Source organism: Natator depressus, chromosome 1 (genome assembly GCF_965152275.1).
Source record: "Natator depressus isolate rNatDep1 chromosome 1, rNatDep2.hap1, whole genome shotgun sequence".
NCBI lineage: Eukaryota > Metazoa > Chordata > Testudines > Cheloniidae > Natator > Natator depressus.
The window spans coordinates 245,703,410-245,730,953 of NC_134234.1; the positions used below are offsets into that span (position 1 = coordinate 245,703,410).

The window sequence follows — 27,544 nt, forward strand, 5'->3', positions numbered from 1 at the left end:
GAGAGCCCGGCATGCAGCATCCCCTCGGCAGCAGCTGGGGCTCCCCCGTTACGCAGGCCCATTGAACCCTCACCTTAGGACAAGCCCTACCGCCGACCCCTCCAATGAGCCTTCCACACCTGGACCCCCACCCCACTGAGCCCCAACCAACTGCACCTGGACCCTCACCCCATCAAGCCCCACTCTCCCAGCACCCGCAGCCCACTAAGCCCCCCACACCCAGACCCCCCCCTGCTGAGCCCCAACCACCTTCACCTGGATCCCCTGCAGAGTCCCATTGTGCCTGCACCCGGAAACCCACAACTAGCCCCTGTTTATCCTAATCTCACACTGAGCCTCTCGCACCCAGATTGCCCCACACAGAAACCTCTCAACCACACCTGGATCCCCCCACACTAAGCCCCTCCACAATTGGATCCTGCTGGGTTGAGCCTGCCCACCCACACCTCGTGCGCCTGGTGCAGAGGGACCGGGCCCCAGGGTGTTTCTGGGGCTGGCCCAGCCCTTGCACTATCAGGGTCAGGTGAAGCCTCACTGCCGAGATCCTGTACAGGGGAGGTGGGGGCTTTCGGGTGATCTCCCACCTCAATGCAGCCAGTGGCCTGTGCTCCCCACTGCCATGCTGGAGCCACATTTATTTATTAACAAATATAATTTGCAGAATTTTAAAATATTGTGCACATAATTTTAATTTTTTTGGTGCAGAATTCCCTCAGGAGTAATAATTACAGCCATGTTCCTCTTACTTTGTGGCCTATGTTTAGCAAGACTAATGTAAATGTGCTCCTAAATCCCAGGGGCTCAGTAGCCACGGAAATAGTTTCCTTGGTAGACTTAAGGAAAGAGCAATTCAAATCTATGTACCAAATGCAATGTTGAGGACTGAAAAGCAAGACTGCGAAATGTTTCTTGTATGGAATTCTTACAGCTTTGAAGTTTTTAGTTCCACATTTAAAATGAGAGCTATGAAGAAATACAGAAAGTTTGGGGCTCTAGGCTGCAGTACGACTTTTCTATCTTGGTATCGTGCTGTGTCATTCAAGTACCTCAGGTGTTTTGTATGCATTGGTAGAATCCACCTACAGAGAAAAAACACACACAAAGAAATAAGCATGATGAGGAATTGATTAGCGGTAATCTCAGTTGTATTCCTCCTTCAGGCTTGGGGCTTGTATTGATTTGTTTAGAGCTAACGGAGCTGCCAGTCAAAGAAACAGAAGCAGTCAATGTGTAAATAAGTTAAAATTTAAAAAATGAGCTCTAGTAACATCTATCCTTAATTAAACACCTATAGCAAATTCATATAGACAACATCTGTTTGCTTCTGTATTCATAACACTCAGCATTTCTATAATGCTTTCCATCCCCTAATCTCAATTTGCTTTACAATCAGTAATTAATTAAGCTTCCTACCATGCAGTAAGGTAGCTTTTATGTTCATTATGCAAATGAGGAAACTGATGCACAGAGCGGTTTCCCAAGTTCACACAATACACCTGTGCAGATCTGGGAATAGAGCCAAAGTCTCCTGACTGCTACTCCAGTGTCTAAACCTCGAGACCATCTTTCCTCCTCACCTTGCTTACACTGACATGCTTAGCATCTTGTGATGGGATGGAGGGTCAGAGGACAAATCTGAGATCTTATTACAAATCTAAGGAAAGCAGCAGCATCTTTCCACAGATCTTTTTAAAAAAATTGATTTATATGGCACTATGAATGGTTGGGGCCCTTACAGAATATATATGTGCTTCACAGGTCCCTGCCTGTGAGAGGCTATGCAGACCTGGTCCAGGGGTTGATAGGGAAGGGGTTTCATGTTAAATAAAGGATTGCAGTTCTGCTGCCCTGAGTGCGACACTTGCAAGGCGAGCAGGGTTGAGCCAGCTCTGGGGAATTAATCAATTCCCTCACTACCCTTTAATAAGGATATGCTGTGGGAAACTGAGCACTGAGTTTGCCAGTGAGAGTCAGGCTGTTTAGAGAGGCTGGGGGCTTAGGTCAGATCATGTCCTCATCCTCTCTGGAACTTGACTGAGAGGAGCTGGCCTTTAGATCTTTTTTTGGACTTGGTTGCAGCAAGCCAGGCCTTATGCCATCAGTTTAGCTGGGGAAACCCCTGTTTTGTGTTTGGCCTTCAAAGGGACAGGACACTCTTTACATGTCCTTTTCTGTAAACACCACAAGGCTGTGCACACTCCACCTAGCCAGGCAGAGTCTTACTCTGCTCTGAAAGTATGTCTACACTTGGAGCTGGGGTGGGGGTGTTTCCCAGCTTGAGGAGACATACTTGTGCTAGCTCTGATCAAGCTAAGCTAGCATGCTAAAAATCGCGTGGCTGCCGGCAGCACAAGTGGTGGGATGGGCTAGCTGCCCTAAGTACTTAACCCATCCAAGACGATAGGCATGTCCTGGGGATGGCTGCCTGCCGCGCTGCTGCAGCTATGCTCTATTTTTAGCGCACTAGCTCTGATCAAGCCTAGCTTGAGTATGTCTCCCCAAGCTCCAAGCGCAGACTTACTCTAGCTGACCTATCAAATTGCCCCCAAAAGACTGCCCTCTAAAGGCACAAGTCAGGATTGCACCACACACAACACTAAATCGCACAGGGTGAGGACTCAATAGCTTGAATGATCTAAGTTAAAGTCTAAAATGCAGCTACTTGGAGCTTGTCTACATGGGAGAGTTTTGCCATAGTATAGTTATACTAGTGTAAACCCCTGTGTGCGGACACTCTTATTCCAGTATAGGAATGGCTTTTTGCTGTTTAGCTTAATCCCTTTCTAAGCGACACAAAGAAAAACTAAAAAAAGGTGCTCTTATGCTAGAATAAGACTGTCCACGTGGTGGTGGTGGTGGTGGTATGTCCATGTAACTATACTGGTTTAAGTTCAGACCTTAGGTTACACAGAAAAATTGTTCCTACACAGAACAGGTTTTAGAATATCCAAATTTTATTATGACAGTAGATAGATATGCTGTTTAAGGTCTCCCGATGTTGTTCCTATGACTTGACAAAGAACACTTACACTGGGATTCTGTTGGTCTTCTGGTGTTCTGGACTAGAGTGTCCACACAGGGTTTTGCACTGGTTTCATTAAATCTGTTTAAAATCACTCCTATGGCTTGTCTACACTACAGATGCTACAGCAGCACAGCTATGGTGCTGCAGCTGTGCCACTGTAGCACCACAGCGTAGACACTTGCTGCAGTGATGGGAGGGTTTTTTCCGTCATTGTGATTAATTCACACCCTCAAGAGGTGGTAGCTAAGTTACTGGAAGAATTCTTCTGTCAAGCTAACGGTGTCTAGGCCAGGGCTTAGGTTGGTTTAACTGAGTCTGTCGGGGGTGGATTTTTCCCAACCCTGAGTGACGTAGCTGGGTTGACCTAAGTTTTAGGTGTAGACCAGGCCTTAGTATACTTCTGAGTGTAAACCAGGCTCAGGAAAAAAGGTGGCGGTCTGTTTGATTGGAGGGTTTTTTTTGTTTTTTGTTTTGTTTTACTTACCTGAGGGTAACTAACCCCATTTGAAACACCAATTAGCAGCTAAGGCTAAGCTAGTGTAACACATTTACAATCATGTTAGCTAATGTGGCAGTCAGCCTGAGGAAAAAACTAGTATGTGATCCTAGTTAAAAGCTGTATCTTAGTGCACATAGGCTCAAGGGGGCTTAATGATGATTGCACACGCCAGCTTAATTCTGGCATTTCCTAACTTGAGTGCTTAATTTTGCAACCCAAATCACTCAGGGCTTGTCTTCGTTACAGAGTTAACGGAAGCTAGCTAGTGCCCCCCGTTACTGCCCTGCCTGTAGCTCACTTGCTGAAGCTCGGAGGAGCTGCTGTGTGCAACACGAGGAGAGGTTTTGAAAAAGTCCTGTGTCGCATTTTGGCGTGGGGTTTTTTAAGTGACATGCGTAAAGCCCCTACCGTCTGGCCATCTGTAATGGGCCCCTGACGCATTCATTGCTGCATTGGGCTGGCTGACATGGAAGTTGTACAGTACCTGTTTTCCTGGAAACAGCTTTCAAACCACACTTCCCCTGAGGCAGTTTGCAGGTGTAGAGGCCAAGGCAGCCATCACAGTCTGAGGGTTTCTGGCAGGTCTTAGACTGAATCCCGGGACAGGAATACTGGAAGGAGAAAGAGAGAGAGGCTGTCATACTAACACACTCCCTCTGCAACCAACTCCCAGCCCAAGTGATCCCCACACCCTCAAACTATACCGAACTTTAATTCAGGTTTCTAGTGGTTACACTAGTAAGTGCACTGAATTCCCCACAGTTGAGGGGAGGGTTATCTCTAAACATAAACATTGCCTTTCTGCATAGGCCTGAGCCATGAAAGTGTGGATCCTGATCCAAATTTCATTTCCTCCTTCTACCCCCAGTATTTGGCTCTGAGGGTTTGGTTTGGCTTGGCTTGCTCTAGCACTGAGGAACAGACATGACATCGGGATCTAGAGTCAAATTCCAAAGCTCCCTTCACTCCAAAGTTTGGGGTTTCCACAGTTGGAGGTTTAGTTAAGACCCGTCTCTGCACTTCAGGTTAATATTTAAACATTTTGAGGTGGAACTGAGCCCCTGATTCCTCCCTCCTCCCCCTTGGTGGTGCTCACTTTCTTCTTAAACTCTCTAATGTTGCAGGGTGAGGATTTCAGAGTTTGATTGATCTGGGCCAGGACTGTCTTTTTGGTAAAGTGTGCATGGTGCCTAGCGCTGTGGGGCCTCTCGGAGCTACAGCAATGCAAATAATAATCCATCCAAATAAAGTTCTCCTCATCTCTAGGCATAGCTGCAAATCAATAATAGGGACTAATAAGGCTAGCGCCACATGGACTTCATAAAAAACCAGCTCCTTCCTGTTTTTAATTTAGCAAATTATATAACAGACCTATCTTGTGTAGGTGGCTTAGCTACTACCACATTTAATTACTTGCCCCAGGGCTGAAACATGACAGCAGCTTCTCTTAAAGCTAACTACTTTCCTGGCAGAGGCAAAAGGGTCGATTTTTCACAGGCACAAAGGGCAGGTAGGCACCTAATATCGACCCCAAAGCCACTAAAGGGAGCTTCTGTTTAAAGCTGTATGGCTACTGTGCCATTACTAATTGTGGCTGGCTTCTAAACGGAGCTGCGCAAAGCCATTCAGTTCATTATTCAGTTTTATCCGTGCCAGTGAGTCAATCTCCAGGATTGCACTTGTGGTGGGCCATTGTCTCCAGCACTTGCAAATTGACAGCAGTAGGATGTTTGGAAATTAGATGAGCTCAGAAGATCCACTTAATCTCTCCCAGGCAGCTGGAGGGATCTTTAATGAATCCAGGAGAAAATGAGCCAAGTTGCAAAGTTGACTGTGCAATAATGTGATGAGCATTTGCTGCCTGGTCTGGGCTCCTCACTTTATTGTTCTTAAATGGTCTGGATGTACAATCTACATTAGCTAGGCCTTGGCTCTATTTAAGAGACAGAAAATGGTAGATTACAAGGATCTAGAAAGGTCTGGGGGCTTCAGTTCCCATTTTTATAAACAATATAACAAGCAAAAAAAAAAAAAATTCTAAAAGCCATAACTCAAATGAGACTGAAGGAAGGACCATGGTGCTAGATCCCTACTCTCTCCAAGTGGCGTAGCTCTCTTCCATCAATACTGTGCCTCCCAGTGAACCTCGCTATCTAGTACAGCCACATATCTTGTGCTGTGGTGTTGTTTACTGTGATAAAACAGTGTGCCTATAGAGAGGAGTTATCATTCTCTCTCTCTCTCTCTCTATATATATATATATATATAACCTCATCCATTTGAAATTTGCTGGAATGAACCTGCAAGAAGAAACCACCCATTTCTCTATAGAGTTGAGCTCCGATGTAGAGAGCTAGGAGGAAGAAGTCTGAGTAGGCTTGGATGAACTGAAAATACTACATGTAGACACCCAGTGCAAGGATATGGACAATGAGCTGGTTTGATTAGATAAGAAACAGTCCCTTCCAGGAAGGAGGACGTGCAATTGTGGGAGACGTTGTTGATCTGCTCTCTCCTGGGCACCTGCCATTGAACTGGGGAGGGCAAAGGGGGAAAAGCAAAAGGTGCAGACAGGGGACTCTGGCTTGTACAGTTACCTCTACCACCCTTTAGTTTTTGCAATTACAACCCATTGCAGCTGGGTTTGTGCAGTCATTACCTAGACAAGGTTCAAGGAGATCCTTTCCTTATCATATTTCTTGGTTTATCCATTTCTTCGTTCTCTTAAACAGTATCCTGTTTAAATGCAACTCTAATTTGACTTTGACTGTTAATACTGAGTAGGATAAGTTTGATCTATTGACAGACAGCAGAGGCTGTGTGTCACTGGTGCCTCCTCCTCGTCGTGTTGGGAATTAGCTTGAGGCCAATGCCCATGTCCATGGTGTGCACACCAGCACTCTGTCTCTGCTTCTGACTATGGCTCCTCTCTCAGCTCCCAGAACCACAGCATCCTCTCTTCAACTCAGCCCCCCAGTTAGGTCACCATCCGCTTTTCCCCTCTTCTGGGGTGAGGGGGAGAAGGATATCTCTGTCCAACTGTCCTGCCACTTCCCCACTGGTGGGTGGGTGGGGGGAACTGGTCACTGCCCTGTCCAAGGTGCTTACAGTTCACTCAGCTATCTAGGCACACAGTCCTTACTCCCTTGGCTCTCAGCAGCAACTGCCCCTACCCTGCAACTCTCTTTTATATGGACCTTCTGGGCCCTGATTGGCTGTCCCTCACAGTCCCTCTCCTATTGGCTGTGTCCCACACAGCCTCCCCAGGGCTCTGTTAACCCCTTCTCTGCCAGTGTGGGATGGTGGCCCCATCACACTATGTCATAGGGTCTAAGGAGGAGCTGTGTTTCCAGCCTTATGATGAGGCACTGATGGAGGTCCATGCTGGTATAAAGCAAGCCCTGTCGCTATAGATTGGCCAAGGCTGGATGACTCACATTACACAGATACCAAAGTTTAAAGTGGCCTGGGTGAAGCTGAGTGGCAGATGTGAGACCACTGCGGTGAGATGTGATGCAAGTCAGGTATTCAATGAGTCCATAGTAGCACCGCGATTGGAGAGGGAGCTCAGCCCCCATGGGCTACAGCCCCTATAAGCTACATGCTCTGTCAAGATGCTATTTTTAAACTTAGCTGCTTAAAGTTGATATTTAGTTGCCCAGGTCCAGGCACTTGTGTTTTGAAACTATGTTGGTGAATGGTACCAGCAACGGTGCCATAATTAGCGTGAGGTGAATTTTTTTCAACCAATAGTAAATTTGCCAAAGAATGTTTTATTCAGGGCCCCAAAACTGTTCATGAATTTGGGGCAAAGTCAGTGAATAGTTTCAGCTGAAAAAAAAATTCAAAAATGTTGAAAGTTTCCTTCTGACATTTTTCAAAATGAACTGTGTCAACATGTCATTTAGGAAATGTTGTTTTGAAGCGACATTCAAAACGTTTCACTCGACCTGAAGAAAATTTGTGTTTTTGTCTTGTTTTGGCAAGGGAACACTGGGGGGAAAACCCCTGTTTTGGTTTAAAACAAACTGAATATTTTGGGGGGGATTTTTTTGGTTCAGCCACCAAACCGAAAAATCAAATTATTCACTCCGTTTTAATCATAACGCATTTGTTTAGATGGGAACTACTGGCCTGGGAATGAGATTTCTGTACACTTCTTCTTGCATTTCCAGCTTAGAACTGGGCTCGTCTGTTTATGCTGAACTCTAAGAAGAGACAAGCTCTGCTGTGTCAGTGCTCTGCACCCATCCCTGGCTAACCTACGAGCCGGGAGTAGAGGTTCCTGACTAGCAAAGACAGGCCATCTCACACTCCTATCTGAGCTATGGCTGCTGTTTAGTATTAAAGTATTAATCTCCCCATCTCCCTAGAAATATTGAAAAAAAGCTGTAATTTGATTATGAGCTAGTGAATGACAGACCCAGATCTTCGGTGAGACCACTTTAAGCCCTGCAGGCAGATTAACTAGACTGGATCACAAAACTGTATACACGCATACCACACAGACTAGGAGAACCACTTGATGGCTTTAGTTGATTGTTAGGCAGGCACAGAGACCCCCAAGAACTCTTTCGCTCCGACACTCCCATACAAACCCTCAGTATGCCGGCTCCTTCAGGATGGGATGGCCGAGAGGACAACCATCAGCCATCCTATCCTGTTGTCTCCCCAGACCTTAATCATTGGTTTTTATTTCACCTTCTGATGAGATGAACCAGGGCCACCTCCCCACCACCCCAGAGGCAGCTGTTAGACAGGGACAGGTTCTGAGGTGGAAGCAAGACACAGGCTGGGGGCAGTGGTGTGGTGTTATACTCACAGTGTCAGTATTGAATTTCCCATGGCCTTCCAAGTGGTTGCTAGATGCTGGGCTGTTGCTCTTGGGGGGCTGCAGCTTGCTAGTGGCCTTCTGTTTACTGCTTTCTCGTTGTGGCTTGCTCAGCAGTTTGCTGTGGGACCTGGCTCCAACTCCATCTTCTCCTGCCTTCTTCTGCACTCTGGCAGCAGGCTGACACCTCACTGAGCTGCCTTCTGGAGCTTTCTCTCCTCCATCTGATGGCTGAGGTGCTTTTCTTGCTCTCTCAGCCCCCACCTGCTTCTCTGGAGCTACCAACCCTTTCTCATCCCCAGCCTGAACCAGGAACGAGAGCTGCACCAAGAGGACAGCAATGGTGGTCACTGCATAAACTTTCATCCTTGGGCTCTGGCTTCCTCTCAGCTACTGTGTGTTCCTGTGCCCAGCTCAGGTGCTTGTAGGTAGGATCAGAGCTGCCTCTTGCTCAGTGTTGGTGGCTGAAACCCTTTTATAAAGCAGAGATCTCCCTCCACCCCACCCCTCTTTCTGAGTGTCAATGACACTGAAATTCTAGCTTTCGTCTTATACCTGCAAACCTGGCTGCTACTGCTGGGAAACTCCCCCTCCCCCAAACTCTCTCATAGCCCTCCCACGAGCAACACCCCCTCCCTCTTTCCAAGGGTATCTGTGTGTGTCTAGCGTACTCTTTCCCAGTTGTGATCATGGCATATTTTGGCTAAACTATTTGCAGGCAGGATTGAGATAAATAAATGGATCTGCTGGCAAACTGTGCACATCAGGTGTGGGGAGGTGCTTGAGAGGAAGGGGTTAATTTGGTCTCAAAGGCATCTTTTACAACCATACATTTTTAAATACCTTAGGTGACTGATTATGCACTTTCAGCACTGGGATGTTGGGGTGGGGGGGTGTTTCTTTCACTGCTTCCAATGGAAAGACCCTTGGTACCCCCACTTTTTGGTTAGGCTGAGGTTGCCCCCTGAGTACACAAAGGTGGTGGGAAAAGGTGTTAGCTCGATGCGAGCTGGTGCGAGTATGTGTACACAAGTAGGGAATCACACCCCCAGCTCGCAGTGTAGACATAGCCTTAGTGAAAAATGAATATTCCTGAGACTGTATAACAGGCAGAGAAGATTCCCGCTTTGTTTCCAGTGGTGCAAAACACAACTTCCAGTGCTTACAGGTGAGAGAAAAGCTAATCATCCACCTTAGCTGGCCTTGCTGCTGAATTTAGCCAATGAATTACAAACACCACCTGCTGGTTTTGAAGAGGAGGAAGGTTGGGCCACTGTAATACTGGAGGGCTAATGCTACACACACCCCCCAACTGCTGTCTATCCATAAGGGTACCAGTGAAGGAGGTTTAACTGCACAGACAACCACCAGTCCACTGAACTCTGAAGCTGAAAATTGAACAACCCCAACGAGCAGTGCTTAAAGTTGCAAGGTTGGGGGTTCTAGACCCAGTGGAGAAAAAAATCGAGCTGGATCACTGAGGGGCACACACACACTTTAAGCATTGTCTTACCACAGCTGCTGCTCCCAGCTTATGTGAAACCTGCCACTTTTTTAAGACCACTTTAAGCACTGCCAGCAAGTTCAGGCTGAAACAGCAATAGGGTGTTTTGCTAACCATATACTTCCATCTAACTTGTAAAACCCCATGGGTGTCTTACGAGCATTTGGAACTGCAAGCACATGGACTTGCATAGTGGCTCTTGTGAGGTGAGCTAGGAACTGGGTTAAAATCATCACCTTCAGTGTCACTTGTGACCTGATCATTGTTTGAGTGGTGATACCCAGCCCCAGGTCCTCTGAGGTATTTAGGCTCCTGTGACACAGAGGCCCAGTAGTAATTCACTGCTCTGTCTCAGCGACTCTTGTCAGGCCTGACAACCTCATACACCTCTCACACCAGTTATATTTATATAAAAGGTGACATGCAATATATCGTTTGAAATCTACTAACACACTGGTCATTAATGTCACTGTGAAATGTTTGAAACAACACTGTAGGTGAGATTATAGATCCTTTCTGATATTATGTCTTGGAGACTGAACAGACAAAGGAGATAAAACAGATCTTTTTTCCAAATGAAGGGAACAGAATATGGTGTCAGATGTCCCATTCAGGAAAGGGGGATCTGACTTGCTGCCTCCAGGTCAGCCAGTGGCTAATCCTCCTGCAGCTTTATAAGTGGGGGGGATGTGATCCTGAGAGCACCCCAATGCCGGATGGAATAAACTTACTTTTCATAGGTTTGTTTGCTCAGTGGTCAGAGGATTAGCAACTTGCCAGAAGCTGAAGGACAGTATCTAATTTGTATTAATGGTACATTTTGTTACTGCCTCAGCAATAAAAAGCTGGATGCCAGAAGAGCCACAGGTAGAAGAATAGTCTTGTGGTTAAACACTGGGCTGGGAGCTGGTAAATCTTGGTTTGGTTCCCAGCTGTGCTACAGACTCACTGAGACCTTGGGAAATTCACTTAATCTCTGTGCCTCACATTCCCCATTTGTAATACAAGAACAGCGCTTCCCCACCTCAGCGAGGAGATGTGAGGTTATATTCATGTGTGTTTTGGAAGCACATGGACATTGCAGAGGGGCGATAGAGTATCTAGATATTTAAGTCCCAGCATACAATGCTCCACTTTGATCACTGGGCCATATCGTAGAACTGTGTGCCAGTGGGTTGCTGTTCGGCCAGCCCATATATAATAAGCATATTGTCTCAGATATCCATTATTTTGCTGAAGTGGTGGCTGAGCAGGGCTGTTGAAAGGAGTTTGGTGTCTACCCTATGAAGATGGGAGGAAGAAATACAAGCTTTTTCAGGAAGGTGCAACCCAAGCTGTTTAGGCACCCTGTTTTTTTTTTTTTTTTTTTGCTTTCTGGGAGATATTGGCTGTGTGGTATTGGGGGATTGACAGTGGGGGGTGGAAATCTGAAGTAATGTTGCACTTCAGGTGTGGTTGGAGTGGGGAGGTAACATCTGCTAGAGCTCTGGAGCATAAACTCTAATTCATCTTCCACATCTTCACCTCTGGCCAGCTCCTAGCCTTGACCTGTTCCAGGTTCACGCTGACAGTACTGATCTCCTGGGAGACGGGCTCGTATGAACGGAGGGAGAGGCAGGCAGAGAGCAGGCCCATCCGGACGCAGGTATCTGTGTCGTGCCCAGCAAGTAGCCCAGCGATTATCCCTGCCATTAAACTGGGAAGAGAAAGAAAAGGCAGCTTCGGACATTGGGGAATGGTTTTGATTCTGCAGACCTTGCCGTCCCAAAGAGACACTAAAGTGTCTCTATTCACAAAACAAAGCTAAAAGCTAAGGGTCCCTACAGCAAATCAACCTACAAGCAACAGAAACTGGGATGGGGGAGAAGAGGATCTAACAAGGGGTTTGACTATCCCTAAGGAAGACTGAAAGTCCCCTCTCTTGTCGTGTCCCAACCTCAGGACGCTGGGTCACAGACATTATCCTTTTAATGGAGAAAGATGTCATGTCCTGGAGATGTCCCTTCCCAGATTCCTCACAAGACTTTAAAACAGTGAGTGCCTCCTCATTTTATTCTATCCCAGCATACTTTGGAAATAGAGTTGCCAACCCTCCAGGATTGTCCTGGAGTCTCCACGATTTAAAGATTAACCTTTAATTAAAGATTATGTCATGTGATGAAATCTCCAGGAATACGTCCAACCAAAATTGGCAGCTCTGTTTGGGAGGTTAGTCAGTGCTGCATGGCTACTCAGTGCAGATGTGACCAGTAGAGCTCAGAATATGTAGCACATGTGCTGGAACTGGGCGTGCTGTTGCACCTCCTGGCTTCAAGTGGTTTCCATCATATCCAGGGTTTACAGTTTGGTTCAGTGGCTCTCAGCACCCCCACTATACAAATTGTTCCAGCACCCCTGATATGTAGCTCACTATTGAGCCTCAGTGCCTGAATTTAAGAAGCTCCCAGTATCATTGGGACGTAAAAAAAGGAGACAGAACTTCCTTTAGAGACTCTAAGTAATGTTTCTTACCATAACAGAGGAGTTAACAGGAGAAATTCCCTCCTCTGTCATGCGCACAGCCGGGCTACTCCCAGTCTCCTGGGGTAGAGTGCCCTGCCTCTGAGATGTTTGTGAAATTGTTTTTAATTTTCTGAGACAAGGTGGGTGAGGTAATATCTTTTATTGAACCAACCTCGGTTTGTGAGAGAGACAAGCTTTGGAGCTACACAGAGCTCTTCTTCACATCTGGGAAAGGTACTCCCAGCATCACAGCCAAGTACAAGGTGGAGCAGACTGCTTAGTGTAAGGAGTTACCACATGTTGCAAGAGACCATTCAAGATCTTTTCCCCTCTAGGCGTTTAACAATGGGGGTGGGGAATAGTTAGGATAAAGGTAGGGAATTGTTGGGAGTTGGAAGATAGGGGATGGGAGCATGAGCTTCTAAGCTGCCTGACTTGCTGGTGGCTGGTTCTATTGACTTCTGCTGCTGCATGTGGGACATTCTGGGTGATGTATTCAAGTTCTATCAAGGGGACCTGGGTATATGGATAGAAGCCTCTCTCTAGCATTTGTACACATCTAAAGAAATAAGACAGAGGAAACAGCAGTGAAGATGAGGAAAAAGGAAAGACGAGGAAGAGAGAAGGTGATGGTGATCATAAGAAGAGAAAAGGGATGGTGATGTGAAGGAGATGGAGGGTGGGTAAGATTAATGGGAAGTTCTAGGAGAATGGAGGCGATGTTTAAAAAAAGCAGAGAGATAGCGCTAATATCAGGGGAGGGGCTTAGGGCTCTAAATCAGAGCTCCCATGTTGGCAGGGGGAGGGAGTCCTCTTCAGATAAAGTAGTCTTGTCAACTTTCAGCCAGCAGTTCATCTAAGGTCTCTGCAGGCTTCATCTGCCTAGTAAAGGTTACAGCAGCTGCAGGTGGCATTGTAGTGCTAGGGCCTCTTCGGGTCTGGGGAGCTGCACTTAGCTACCCTTGCCCTGTAGCTATGGGCCAGCAGAGATTTACACTCAGTACCAGCATGGCCTTCCACTCTGGAGAGCGGCTACTGCCAAGAGCTTCCAGGTGCTTCTCACTACATCCTAGGGGTGCGAAGGAAAAACTTCCATTTCTTACTTAGACAAATTACCTCAGTTTCTGCTTAACAAAAGGCACAGAACATTGTGGTTTGTGATGACCTTTCAATCTCTCAACAGCTCCTGAGACTTGGAATAAATATTTGGGGGGGATTATTCCTTAGCAGTGCTGTGTACGTGCACGCACTGTTATGTTGTTACAGCAACCAGGGTGCAGGGAGCAAACAGCTTCCACAGACTGACAACGGACCCAGCCATCTGGGCAGGGATTCCAAGAGAACCTTACGATACAAATGAGCTGCATGCTCCTCTTGAGCCAGTGCCCCTACCTACCCCCTTCCCTCCAGTGGCTCCTGCTGGGAGAGACTGAGACTGGTGTAGCTCTAAGCACCTTCCCCAAGCCAGAGCTTTGGCACCATTAACTACAGCACAGTGAACCTTGCTGGATCCCAGCACAGCATTTGGAAGGTGAAACTAACTGAGACATGAATGTGTTGGCTACTTCTGGTTAGATTCCATTGTTCAATCCCTTGAAACTGCTCACGGCCACCCTGTATGCTGTGAGTGTATGCAGCTTTGGTTGTAGCCTGCATGTAGCCTGTGTGAGCACTGGTCTTAAAGGTCTCACAAGGAGTCTGTTCTTGCATCCAGCACTGTATGAAAAAGGGGATTTCTGCAGAGTGAAGGAGCAGCCATTGGATAGCAGGAGAAGGAAATTACCATAGAAACTGAAAGATTCTAAGAAATGCCAAATGGACTCAAAGAAACTGAGCTTCATGAGAGCAGATCAATTTAAATTTAATAGGACTATAGTAATATAGATACTAATGGGCCTGAACTTCCAGGGTCCTCTAGGAAGAAAAAGTTTAGTAGTCATCAGACATATCCTGGACAATGTCTGGCAGGGGAGCAGCTTAAAGCAAATAGGAAGCTTAGGTAAAATTTAAAAGAGAACAAATTATAAGATATTAGGCCACGTATAACAATTATTCTGGAGGAGGCTAGGTCATTGTTCAATGTATCGTGCCCACTTGTGATCACCCCACCTTCAAGATGTGGCTGAGATTGAAAAAGTCTAGAGAAATGCAGTGCTGAGGGAAAGAGATATGGCAGGATTTACATATGAGGAGTGATTGGAAACACTGTGATTATTTAGTCTGGAAAGGAGAAAGTAGAGGAGTGTTGACTGAGGTACTCAGAATTACTAATAGCTCACCTTAAGTGATCACTCTGGTTATAGTGTGTATGGTAAGACCCATTGTTTCATGTTCTCTATGTAAATAAATCTCCCCACTGTATTTTCCACTGAATGCATCGATGAAGTGAGTTGTAGCTCACAAAAGCTTATGCTCAAATAAATTCGTTAGTCTCTAAGGTGCCACAAGTACTTGTTTTCTTTTTGTGAATACAGACTAACACGGCTGCTACTCTGAAACCTGTCATTATGCAAGGCACTGAATTTAGCCGTACGGAGTGGAAATCCATCAACTTCATGAAAAAACTCATACAGATACAGACAGACATCATCTTCCTTTCCAAATGCAAACAGATTGACATCATACCAAAAGGACTGAAGGTAAAAATTCCATTACAATCTACATACCACACAGACTATGCTGACAGCTTGTGCCATACTCTTAGCCCAGCAGAAGAATCTGTCCTATCTCGGGGCCTCTCCTTCTGCCACTCCACCCCCACGAACATGATACAGTTCTGTGGTGACCTAGAATCCTATTTTCGATGCCTCCGACTCAAGGAATATTTCCAACACACCTCTGAACAACATACTAACCCACAGAGAGCTTCCTACCAACACTACAAAAAGAAGGATTCTGGGTGGACTCCTCCTGAAGGTTGAAACAACAGACTGGTCTTCTGCATAGAGTGCTTCCGCCGACATGCACGGGCTGAAATTGTGGAAAAGCAGCATCACTTGCCCCATAACCTCAGCCATGCAGAACACAATGCCATCCACAGCCTCAGAAACAACTCTAACATCATAATCAAAAAGGCTGACAAAGGAGGTGCTGTCGTCATGAATAGGTCGGAATATGAACAAGAGGCTGCTAGGCAGCTCTCCAACACCACTTTCTACAAGCCATTACCCTCTGATCCCACTGAGGGTTACCAAAAGAAACTACAGCATTTGCTCAAGAAACTCCCTGAAAAAGCACAAGAACAAATCCGCACAGATACACCCCTGGAACCCCGACCTCGGGTATTCTATCTGCTACCCAAGATCCATAAACCTGGAAATCCTGGATGCCCCATCATCTCAGGCATGGGCAACTTGACAGCAGGATTGTCTGGCTATGTAGACTCCCTCCTCAGGCCCTATGCTACCAGCACTCCCAGCTATCTTCGAGACACCACTGACTTCCTGAGGAAACTACAATCCATCGGTGATCTTCCTGAAAACACCATCCTGGCCACTATGGATGTAGAAGCCCTCTACACCAACATTCCACACAAAGATGGACTACAAGCCGTCAGGAACAGTATCCCCGATAATGTCACGGCAAACCTGGTGGCTGAACTTTGTGACTTTGTCCTCACCCATAACTATTTCACATTTGGGGACAATGTATACCTTCAAATCAGCGGCACTGCTATGGGTACCCGCATGGCCCCACAGTATGCCAACATTTTTATGGCTGACTTAGAACAACGCTTCCTCAGCTCTCGTCCCCAATGCCCCTACTCTACTTGCGCTACATTAATGACATCTTCATCATCTGGACCCATGGAAAAGAAGCCCTTGAGGAATTCCACCATGATTTCAACAATTTCCATCCCACCATCAACCTCAGCCTGGATCCACTTCCTGGACACTACGGTGCTAATAAGCGATGGTCACATAAACACCACCCTATACCGGAAACCTGACCGCTATTCCTACCTACATGCCTCCAGCTTTCATCCAGACCACACCACACGATCCATTGTCTACAGCCAAGCTCTACGATACAACCGCATTTGCTCCAACCCCTCAGACAGAGACGAACACCCACGAGATCTCTATCAAGCATTCTTACAACTACAATACCCACTTGCTGAAGTGAAGAAACAGATTGACAGAGCCAGAAGAGTACCCAGAAGTCACCTACTACAGGACAGGCCCAACAAAGAAAATAACAGAATGCCACTAGCCATCACCTTCAGCCCCCAACTAAAACCTCTCCAACGCATCATCAAGGATCTACAACCTATCCTGAAAGACAACCCATCACTTTCACAGATCTTGGGAGACAGGCCAGTCCTTGCTTACAGACAGCCCCCCAGCCTGAAGCAAATACTCACCAGCAACCATGCACCACACAACAGAACCACTAACCCAGGAACCTATCCTTGCAACAAAGCCCGTTGCCAACTGTGTCCACATATCTATTCAGGGCACACCATCATAGGGCCTAATCACATCAGCCACACTATCAGAGGCTCGTTCACCTGCACATCTACCAATGTGATATATGCCATCATGTGCCAGCAATGCCCCTCTGCCATGTACGTTGGTCAAACTGGACAGTCTCTACATAAAAGAATAAATGGACACAAATCAGACGTCCAGAATTATAACATTCAAAAACCAGTCAGAGAACACTTCAATCTCTCTGGTCACTCGATTACAGACCTAAAAGTGGCAATACTTCAACAAAAAAACTTCAAAAACAGACTCCAACGAGAGACTGCTGAATTGGAATTAATTTGCAAACTGGATACAATTAACTTAGGCTTGAATAGAGACTGGGAGTGGATGGGTCATTACACAAAGTAAAACTATTTCCCCATGTTTTTCCCCCCCACCCCACCCCCCACTGTTCCTCAGATGTTCTTGTCAACTGCTGGAAATGGACCACCTTGATTATCACTACAAAAGGTTCCATCCCTCCCCCCCCCCCCGCTCTCCTGCTGGTAATAGCTCACCCTACCTGATCACTCTCATTACAGTGTGTATGGTAACACATGATTGTTTCATGTTCTCTATGTATATAAATCTCCCCACTGTATTTTCCACTGAATGCATCCGATGAAGTGGGCTGTAGCTCACGAAAGCTTATGCTCAAATAAATTTGTTAGTCTCTAAGGTGCCCACAAGTCCTCCTTTTCTTTTTGCGAATACAGACTAACACGGCTGCTACTCTGAAACCTAGAATTACTAAGGTTTCAATGAAACTAATCAGTCCCTTTTTATGCTGTCCTCTAGCATGAGAAAGGGGGAGGCTAATCACTCCTTTCAATTAGTGGCAAATAAATGTGGAAAAATCTGCCTCATACAGACTTCCCAGATAGTTCACTGCAGTAAAATATAAGTCATTGCAGCTTACGAAAAAAGGTCTGGATAATTATGACTGTATCACATGTAGTTATACAAGACAAGGAGGATAATAAAGATGTCAGTTGATCAATATGGGGTCAGTAAGTAATGCCTGTCCCCTCCGACCCCAGTGTACAGCATTGCATCAATGATTAGGTAAGGTATGGTGAGAACTCAAAGCATAAGGTACCAGCCACTCCCAAAGGCAGAAAACTGAACCTGATGAACTGAACTTATATGGCAACTCCTGCCTTTAAGGCACTTCCTGGCTGTGCTGGGCCCCACTTTTAGCAAACCTTACAACGAAGGTTAAGTCTCACTTCCACTGGAGAGAAACTGATTCAGGTTTGTCTTAAGGTAGTTTACTTTATTTTGACTACTGCTGTAGTACTTCAATAGCCACTAACTTCAAGAAGTTTGGCAGCCCAGCTCAGAGTAATTCAGAACTTGTGGCTGTACTGCTGGGACCTAGGATGCTGTAGCATATGTTCAAGACGGTTCTGGGAAAAGGAGGATGAGTGGCCAGATGGGCTTCAATCGATATTAAGCTGTTATGGGCAAATTCTTAGTATGCGTTGTGGGGAATGATGTCCCTTACTCCTTATCGGGTGGATTTAATGTTTAATTTCCAAGCAGCAGAGTGAAATCTGTCTTCATGGTAGTGTTAAAAATTCCAGATTGGAATTCAGCTGCAGAAAATAAAGGAATCCCATAACTGCATCTTTTCTCTGGGTAATTAGTAATATACCTGTCACCCGCTCCTGAGACATTCACTATCTCTTCCCTGGAGATGGGGATTGCTGGGTAGTGGGCGGCACACAGCTCGCCGGCAGCATTCTGTAGAGAGGGAGAGGAGGAGTGACATTACTAGGAATTCACCGAAGTCTAGAAGCAATATTTGGACCTGGCTGATCTTGCCCACAGCTGCCTCAATACTTAGAGTCCAAATAATATTTTTTTACATTTTGAATCACATTCACTTTGCCTATGTTTGCGCCCTTTTGGGGTTCGCTTTCCACCAAGACTTCTGCAGCTGAGAGTGTGTATGTTCGTGGAGAGTGTGTTTTAAACTTCCACTCTTAATTACTCAGGGAAAAGCACATTTTAAATGTGCTTTCTGTGATCACTCCACAGATATGAATCACTGTATCATAGGATGGCCCTTCCTGGAGCACTCTCCTGTGGCAAGCTACAGCATGACTGAGGCACCTGCCTCAGTTTCCCTTTCAGAGTCCCCAGTAACTCCTTGCAAGCTTATCCTCCAGTCCTTTGATTTATTACCAAAAACATATTTCAAATCATCCAAAACAAAAGTATTATACACAGTCCATTTCTCACATCCCAGTACAGAGAGTCTTTAAAAATCCAATGACATGGCACCCCACATACTACACTCCAGAGTTTTCCACCACACCTAGGCTTCTCGTCAGTCCTCCTCTGTCCTTCTGCTAAGACAGCCACCCCAGCCCTTCCAGCAAGAATAAATCCTACTCTCAGGGCCGGCTCCAGGCACCAGTGAAGGAAGCAGGTGCCTGGGGCGGGCAATAGAAAGGGGCGGCATTCCATCAGTTATTGAGGTGGCATGGCCGGGTCTTTGGCGGCACTTCGGCGGCAGCTCAATCGGTTTGGGGTTTTTTTTCTTTTTTTTTTTTCGCCGCTTGGGGTGGCAAAAAAGCTGGAGCTGGCCCTGCCTACTCTCCCCACCAGGAGCCCCCAGAGCCTTACCAGGGGAGCATCCCTCACTTCCCCTGGCCCTCTCACTGCTTCCCTGGGGCCAGCTCTCCAGTGTGGAGGGGAGTAAGCCCTGCTGCTATTCCCATCTTCAGCCCTCTCCAGCCCTGGGCTGCAGCTTAGACATCAGCAGGCAACTCCCACTGCTGCTCTCTGGCCTTCAGCCTTGGCCCTCTGGCTTGGGGACATGTGCCAGCCACCAAACCCCTCTTGCTGCTCTCCTGTCTAGCCTTTTCCCAGGAATCAACTACAGCTTCCTTCCAGGATCTTCCACCATCCCCCTGGTGTGTGGAAGCTCTCACCTGACCTTTTCCTGACGGACTCAGTCTGTGCTCTAAGACCTGTGCCACCCAGTCTCCCTCCTCTTTCAGCTTCTCCTTGATCCTTTATAGTTAGGGCCCTACCAAATTCCATTTTGGTCAATTTCACAGTCATGGGATTTAAAAAATCATAAATTTCATGACTTCAGCTATTTAAATCTGAAATTTCATTATGTTGAAATTGTAGGGGTCCTGACCCAAAAAGGAGTTGTGGGGGGGGGTCATAAGGTTATTGTAGGCGGGGTTGCGGTACTGCTACCCTTACTTATGTGCTGTTACTGGCGGTGGCTCTGCCTCAGAGCTGGGCAGCTGGACAGCAGCGGCTGCTGGCCGGGAGCCCAGCTGCGAAGGCAGAAACATCACCAGCAGGAGCACAGAAGTAAGGGTGGCATGGTATGGTATTGCCACCCTTACTTCTGCGCTGCTACTGGCGGGGTGCTGCCTGCAGAGCTGGGTGCTCGGCCAACAGTCACTGCTCTCCATCCACCCAGCTCTGAAGGCAGTGCAGAAGTAAGGGTGGCAATGCTATGACCCCCCTAAAATAACCTTGCGACCCTGCTGCAAATCCCTTTGGGTAAGACCGCTAGTTTGAGAAAGGCTGGTCTTCCCTGTGAAATCTGTATAGTATAGGGTAAAGGCACACAAAAGACCAGATTTCACAGGGGGAGAGCAGATTTCCCAGTCCAGGATGCATTTTTCATGGCCGTGAATTTGGTAGGGCACTATTTATAGTCCCAGGTGCTGCCTCGGCCTCTTAACTGGCCAAACTGAGAGCACCTGCTCTGGCACAGTGGACCTGGACCTGCTTCCTTTACCACCCTGTGACACCCAGTGGCATAGGAAAGGAAGGCTCAATTTCCATTATTAATCTGCGGAGCCAGCCAGTCCTCCAGGGTCAGGTATATGGATAGCAGCATTAACCTTGGTGAGAGAGGCTTGAAGAGTCACTACTGTGCTGGTGCTCCCAGGCACAAGGGAATGAGAACTCCTTGCCACTCAGTTGGTCTTCCTGAGCCCCCTACCTGTTTGTGAGTTCCAGGGCACAGTGAGACACTCCCTTCCACTCTCCTGCCACACAAGAGGACTCCATGCATGCCGAGTGTCACCACCACACAGTGCAGTTGTGTCAGCAAGGGGCGGGTCAGGGTCATCGCAGTCCTGACAACATCCTCCAGCCTGGACGGCAGCTCTTTAGACAGAATGGAAGAAAAGCCATGACATCACGTCAGACCACAAAGCTGCTGACTTGAGCTTTTCATGTCACTGGGATGTTGGCCTATTTGTGAGTGGTTTTCAAAGTCTAGCTGGGAGTTTACTGTGCTCTTGGAAAACGCTGACAGCATGAGCACAGGCAGCCACAGAGCTGACATATTGTGCAAACTTCCCATTCACAGCTCCCCCCTGTGCTTCTCATTCCTGACCTGCAACACTCCCCATCCCTATTCCAGTTCTGGTCTTCCACGTAGCCTCTCCAGTGCACCTCCACTCCAAAATGAGGATACCATCTCTCATGAGTTTACACCTGTGTATGTGTGCAGGGGACAAAATAACTGTGTTACGTTGTCTGTGTCTTAATGTCATTGCGTTGGTGTCAGCATAGGGCGATGTTTCATCTCCTATAGAGACAGCATCACAGTCTGAAGACAAATACCATCATACTGTGATGCTTCATTGGGACATCTGAAATAAACTAGTGATCCTCTTTGCTTGGTTGGGCTTGTAGCGTGCATGACAAAAACAGTGACTCAAACTCTAGGATATGTAGCAATCCCAGACCTGCAGCAGTCTCTGCTGGACTAGTTTTTTGCCTTATCTGAGTCAAGTTTCAGAGCTTGCGAAGATTTTGTGAGGTGGTCTAGGTGCCTCATTAGTTAACCACAGTCTTTAGGTTCAGTGCATTTATTTTAACACACACACACACACACACACACAACCAAAGGGGGACTGAAATAGAAATTAATTAAAATACAAGTCTGTGTACTAACCCTAGAAAATCCATGTTCTTTCAGAACACACAGAATGGTTACCAGCTCCTCTGTTTAGTGAACTGCAGCTTCTAAGCTAGTTCATCACTCCTCTGCCCAAAGCTGGCCTTCCCTGCTTCTTGGGCTTTGTAAAATCTCCAGCTGCTGTAGCTGTTTTGGTAACCAAAGTTAACTCTTCTGGAGGCAGTACTATGACAAACAGCTCTGCTGTTTCTAGAAGGGCTGGTTCAGCATAGTGAGGGACTTGCGGTCAGTGGAAGCAGTCAGTCTGGAATGGCGGCAGGGGTGGGGAAAACGCAGCTCCCTATGCAGTGTCTAGGTTAATCTGAAAGTATTGCTCTCTCGCTACCACATCACTGTACTGTACCTGCTGGCACAGGGTGCCCGAGGGTCCGATTTATTGCCCTTAGTTCTCGCAGATTGGGGGAGATGTAGGTCAGCGCTCTCCAGCTGTCTGAAAGGAATGGCTTAGAAGCCTTGTTCTCATCTGTCGGCTCATAGCACACTTCAAAACAAAATTGTAGTTGGTTAGCCGATATAACAATCTCTCTGCTTCAGGACAGGCAGATATTTGGAATGCTCACGGTGATTTTTACAATGTTTGGTATCTACACTTTATTTTAGTTAGCTATCTTCAATCTCCCTTTCTGCTGCAACAGTAATGATTCACCTGCTTCTGGCTCTGGGGTGATGTGATGAGAGGCAGATTCAGGAATGGGCATTTAGTTTAATAGACAGGCCAGTGAGCCAGCCAGCCAGCCAGCAGGAACTATCTTTGTAGTCTCTGCTCACTGGCTGAATCTAGAGAACTGTCTCCCCCTGCAGAGCTTACTTCTGAAGAAGATGAGGGAACAATTCTGAAGTCTGAAGATGGGTTGTGAAGAGCCTTCAGCAAACCAAGAAGGGGCCAGTGTATTTCACAAGAAGCAGGGGGGCAAATCATTTAAAAAAATAGGTAAGTTAAAATGTATTGCTTTGCTGAATGCCACAAACCATGGGAGACATACAGCATACAAGTCTGTGCCTGCCTCAGCTTTCAGCTTAGCTTTTCAGTTCACCTTTAACCTTTGCTGGTTTTCTGTCAGTGCTAGGGGCAGTATAGGTTACCCTTATAAAAATCTGATGTAGCTGCAGAATAAGAAAAACTAAAAATATATGAAAACATATTTCATATATTTTTTAAAAACCATGGGGGAGGAGGGGAATAACTTGAGATGCAAGATAGTGTTGGTGCCTTCAACTCTCAGTCTCTCATTGAAGTTAGCATGAGCTGAGGGTGCTCAGCACCTTGCGGGTCTTATTTCAGAACATGCATGATTATGCCCCAAGGGGTCCATTTGCAGTGAGTTCTCCTTACCTGCTATCTGGTGCTCTCTAGCAATTTCACAGACGTACTGAATGGTGGCAACTGGCATGTTCCCATCAATACATACCAATGGGGCCAAGCATAGACTCTCCTTGAACTTGCACACCTAGTGAAAATACAGAACACAGAACAGGGGCAGCTTGATCCAACTTGATCCAGCTTGACACAATTGGACAAGAATGAGATTTGCAAACCTAGCGCATCTTGCTGATAGACTCAGGTGGCTAGGATGTATTTGAAATATCAATTTTTGCTGAAACTCTTAGATGCAGGCTTGACGTGAACCAAGAAGAACATTTTCCTAGAAAAAGCAGGTTTTACAGGTTCTCAATTTTTTTCCTTCTCTTTCCCATCCTCCACTACCAAGCCTTGTACCAGACCAGCCTGTCCTCCTCACAGAGGAAGGTTGCTGGTGGCTCCCCCTCAAGATCTTTACGGCTGCTCCTACATCAACTGAAGGTCTCTAGGGAGCAAAATGAGATGCTTCCTCCCCTTTGAGGTCCAGTGGGGTGCCTCTGCAGGGCTCCCAATCTCTGCTAGGCCAGGGAGCAAGGGACTACATCTCATTCTCAGATCCCCATGTGTCAGTCCATTGCAGTACCAACACTAAATTGCAGGACTATCTTGGAGAGGAGCTATTAATACTTACAATGTGTCTCATAGTCAAGCCAGAATGATTAGAGAGGGCAGTTTATTCAGACCCTTGAAAATATTTTATTTCAACAGCAGCTAGACACCTAAATACCTTTTGAGACCTGGCCCTTTTTCAATAACAGGTCTAAACCAAAACAATAGAAATAACTGGCCACATTCAGACCTGATCTAAACAAATGCACCGGGTCTGAATTCAGCCTAACATGTATCTCTCTGAAGCCTTGTGAAGGTATAAATAGAAGATAGGAGTACGAAGGTGACAAAAGACTGATCTGAGTTAGAAGAGGACATCCCAACATATAATGGTGACAGAGCCGTCAGTCTAGCACCAGATTCCTTTATCATAATGAGTACCTGCCACCCAAGAAATCCTACCAAATGCACTACCTGCATATGAAGCCTGTGCTGAATGTCAGAAGGAAAAGAGGTTAGCATTCAACCCATTTGGGGAGAGGAGCTAGCTAGAAATTGCCTGCACACTATGAAGGCCATGGAGAAATCACCAAAACCAGACCAACTTTCTAGCCAAGACTTTCAGAAGTGGGGTGCCTAAAGTTAGGCTCCAAACGCCATACTTAGCCCATAGGAGCCTCTAAGTGCTCACTACCTTGGAAAATCAGACAACTTTTTAGGGGCCTGAATATGGACACAGGAGCCTAACTTTAAGCACTGTCTTAAGCCTTTGAGCTCCTATGTGTGTTACACTGAACATATCCCACTCACAGGCCTTCAAACTCCCACATTCATACTTAACCCTCTATATTCCTGGATCTTCAAATCACTCCCCTTCTTTCTGTGTTTGTGTCTATTACTCCATTTGCAGGCCTTCAAATGCCCCCAATTTTTTATGCATAACCTGTTAACTGGCCTTTAAACATCCATCCAGGAAATCTTATTTCCCCTCTGCCTTTATCTCTCAGGTCTGAGGCTTTACCTCAATGCACTCATCTTTCCCTCCAGTGAGAACTGAACTGAGATTTTCTTCAGCATGCATCATCTTTGCTGCTCCCTAATTACCCAAAGGGGTCACAGGTGTGAGATCAAGTTTTCCCTCTCCCAGGGGCTGAAGATACTGTCTCTATGGTACTTCCAGATCTTGACCACCTGGGGGTGAATGGCAGCAGAGAGCAGAGGGACTGATCACTTAAGTAAGCAGCCCAGTATTTCTTGTTACTCAGCTAGAAATATTAAGGTACGACATGTTCATTTTAGCAAACGCTTCCTATCACAGTAGCCATCTCCCAAAACCATGGCATCCCTGAGGCAGACATGCAGAATTCAGAGACACTGTGATAATGTATGTCCCAGCCCTGTTGTGGCTCTTTGTGGCTGGCGTGACAACACGTTGCACAAATGGCTGCCACGTGCCGTCGACTTCCATCCCTACTCCAGCAGTCTCTCGCTCTCTCACACATGTCTCTGCTAAATTTCCTTGAAGTAAACATCACCACAATGCAGCTTTCATCAGTAGCTAGGCTCAGAGTTTCCACTGGTTATTTTGCAAAGCTCCTGAGGATTAACCCATCATGTAATGATTTTGTTTTCCTGTCTGATGGCAAGGTGTGGGGAGGGGAAGGGTGGAGATGGAAGTGGGAGCAGTGATCACTTTTCCCTCCTAGGAATTCTGAACCTCCTGGGGGTCTCGCTGATAAGTAAATTACACTTGCCTTCCAAATCACCATCAGTTGTTAAGTACAGGCTCTTGTTTTGTCAACAGTGGAATTAGTGGTGGAAGGGGGTAGGGCTGTGGGGGTTTGTTTGTTTGAATCAGTCTTTAATCATCACTTTCATTAGTGTCCTAAAACCTTCCCTAACCACCAGGCTGAGAAGCAGAATCTGTTTAGCTGTGTTTAAATAGCTCAGCATGTAGAAACAGAGAGGACGGGGGAGTAGAGAGAAGGTGATGGGACAGGAAAATGGGCTTTCGGGGACCTATCCATGCTTCCTATTTTGGTTTCCAAAGGAGAAACACCATCTCCAGGTCGGTGGGCATGAAGTTACTGAGGGCTCAAAGGGGCCTTGAGAAATAGGCTGCCTTGGATTAGTTTTCGAGAAGTCTGTGGCACAGACGTTGTGGATAGGGCAGCATTGATGACCCTCAGTTGGGAAAAGAACGTTTTCTGTTTCCATCTGGCTAGATGGAAATAAGTAGCTTTGGCTGGCCAGCAGCTTGCTGCAGTGCCATTTCACTGACCCAAGTTTGAGGCTACCCTTAGGCTTCCACAGGTTGATGCTGCTTTCAGTATGCCGCCACTTGCAATGTATAATTATGTTATCTAGGCATCCTCCACCCACAAGCACGTGCACACATGTGCACTAGATACTTGCAGCTGTCACACATCCAGGCTCCTCCTTATGAGTCAGGTCAGAGGGAGTCCTTACATGTTGCTCTGTTATCTGCTGGTGGATGTCCATGTCTCCCAAGCCAAGGCTGAGCTCCCCGCTGCCTGTAATCACTGCACAGTAGGTGGCTGTACTGTGCCCCGCAAGCTGAAGGACTCCTGCCATGTCCTAAAACAGGAGGAAGAGTCATAAATGGAGTAAATTTCCCTTCTCTGTCACACTCAGCTGACTTCAGGTTTCTCTTCTCCCAGCAGACAGCCTCATGGCAGCCCACCTATCTGTTCTCAGTTCCACTTCCTCCCTGTCTTGAGCTGAGCAACATCAGTGAGGAATCCCACAATACCCAAAGTGGGCAGTACTGGTTGGTGGTTTGTTTTTAATGGGGGTAAGGCACCCAGGCTCCATAGAGATGAGTACCTAATACATTATTTAGCAAATGGAAGTGATAGATCTCTCCAATAGAGTTTGGTAAAGCCCTGCCTGCACCCTGCCCCCGCCTCTTTCTGATGCTCTGCCTGAGGAAGGAAGGGGGTCTCTGACTTCTCGTATTTATATGGATGATCAGCCAGACACATCCCACTGATGCACAATACAGTCAGTGGGTTGAAGAAAGCCAGCTAGTTCCCTCCCAGTCCTGCCAGTTTTGGTCCAATGTTCTAATGCAAGCAAGTACCACTGAGCTATTATCCTAGGTAGATTTGTTCTGCCTGCATTCAGGAGAATGATGGCACAGGTTAGAGAGCTGTGTGCATTTAGATGCGGTAGGGGATTATACACATGCAACTCTGGGGTTTCTGTACACCAAAGAAGTTCAATTATCATCTCTGTTCCTCTGAGGAACTGTCATTGCGTGACCTACCATGTGGTGGCAGTAACGCAAGATGGACTCTGAATATTCATCCTTCCCCAGAGCTGAGATAAAGAGAGGGGTCTTCCCAAGACGGCTTAAACAATCTAAAAACAAATGGCAAGATTATAATCCCAGCAGAGGACAGCGTGCTTGAGCGCAAATTCCAGCCTGTGAAGGGTGAAACCTTTGAGCATTTGTAGGAAGGCTCTTCTTGGAAAAACCGGTGCCCTTCTCCCCATCCACCAGTCCCTTTCTAGTATGTCTTCAGCAGAACGCTCTATCAGGGCTCCCTGTGGCTGCCCATCAGTCTGTCTGGCATGGGGAAAAGACAAGTTGATATGCTGGTCTTCTGCCACAGAAACTTCTGGCTGTGTGGCTAGTTTGGTTTGGTAATGGGGGAAGTGGAAAGGTGGGCAAGGAAGAAACACCCGCAAACAACACCTTTCTTCCTTGGGATCCCACCTACATGTAAGCAGAGTCAGGATGGGCTCCATCCTGACATCTGGTGATGAGGTGTAGCAAGTTGTGGAAAAGAACTTCAGGGGCTGATCTCATT

At 46.7% G+C, this 27,544-nt stretch overlaps 1 protein-coding gene across 1 annotated transcript in view; it reads right to left on the reverse strand.

Annotated features, from left to right (window-relative positions):
* Nucleotides 1–667: 667 nt before the first annotated feature.
* Nucleotides 668–27,544, reverse strand: part of LOC141978212 (uncharacterized) — a 53,779-nt gene continuing 26,902 nt past the window's right edge. Inside the window, exons 13-21 of the mRNA XM_074940136.1 lie at nt 26,998–27,092; nt 26,178–26,306; nt 23,133–23,247; nt 22,143–22,280; nt 20,813–20,979; nt 18,488–18,576; nt 11,384–11,555; nt 4,009–4,135; nt 668–1,079 (exon numbers count right to left, since the gene is read on the reverse strand). Coding sequence (XP_074796237.1) covers nt 1,048–1,079; nt 4,009–4,135; nt 11,384–11,555; nt 18,488–18,576; nt 20,813–20,979; nt 22,143–22,280; nt 23,133–23,247; nt 26,178–26,306; nt 26,998–27,092 — 1,064 coding nt within the window. The 3' untranslated portion in view covers nt 668–1,047. The remainder of the gene's footprint in view (nt 1,080–4,008; nt 4,136–11,383; nt 11,556–18,487; nt 18,577–20,812; nt 20,980–22,142; nt 22,281–23,132; nt 23,248–26,177; nt 26,307–26,997; nt 27,093–27,544) is intronic.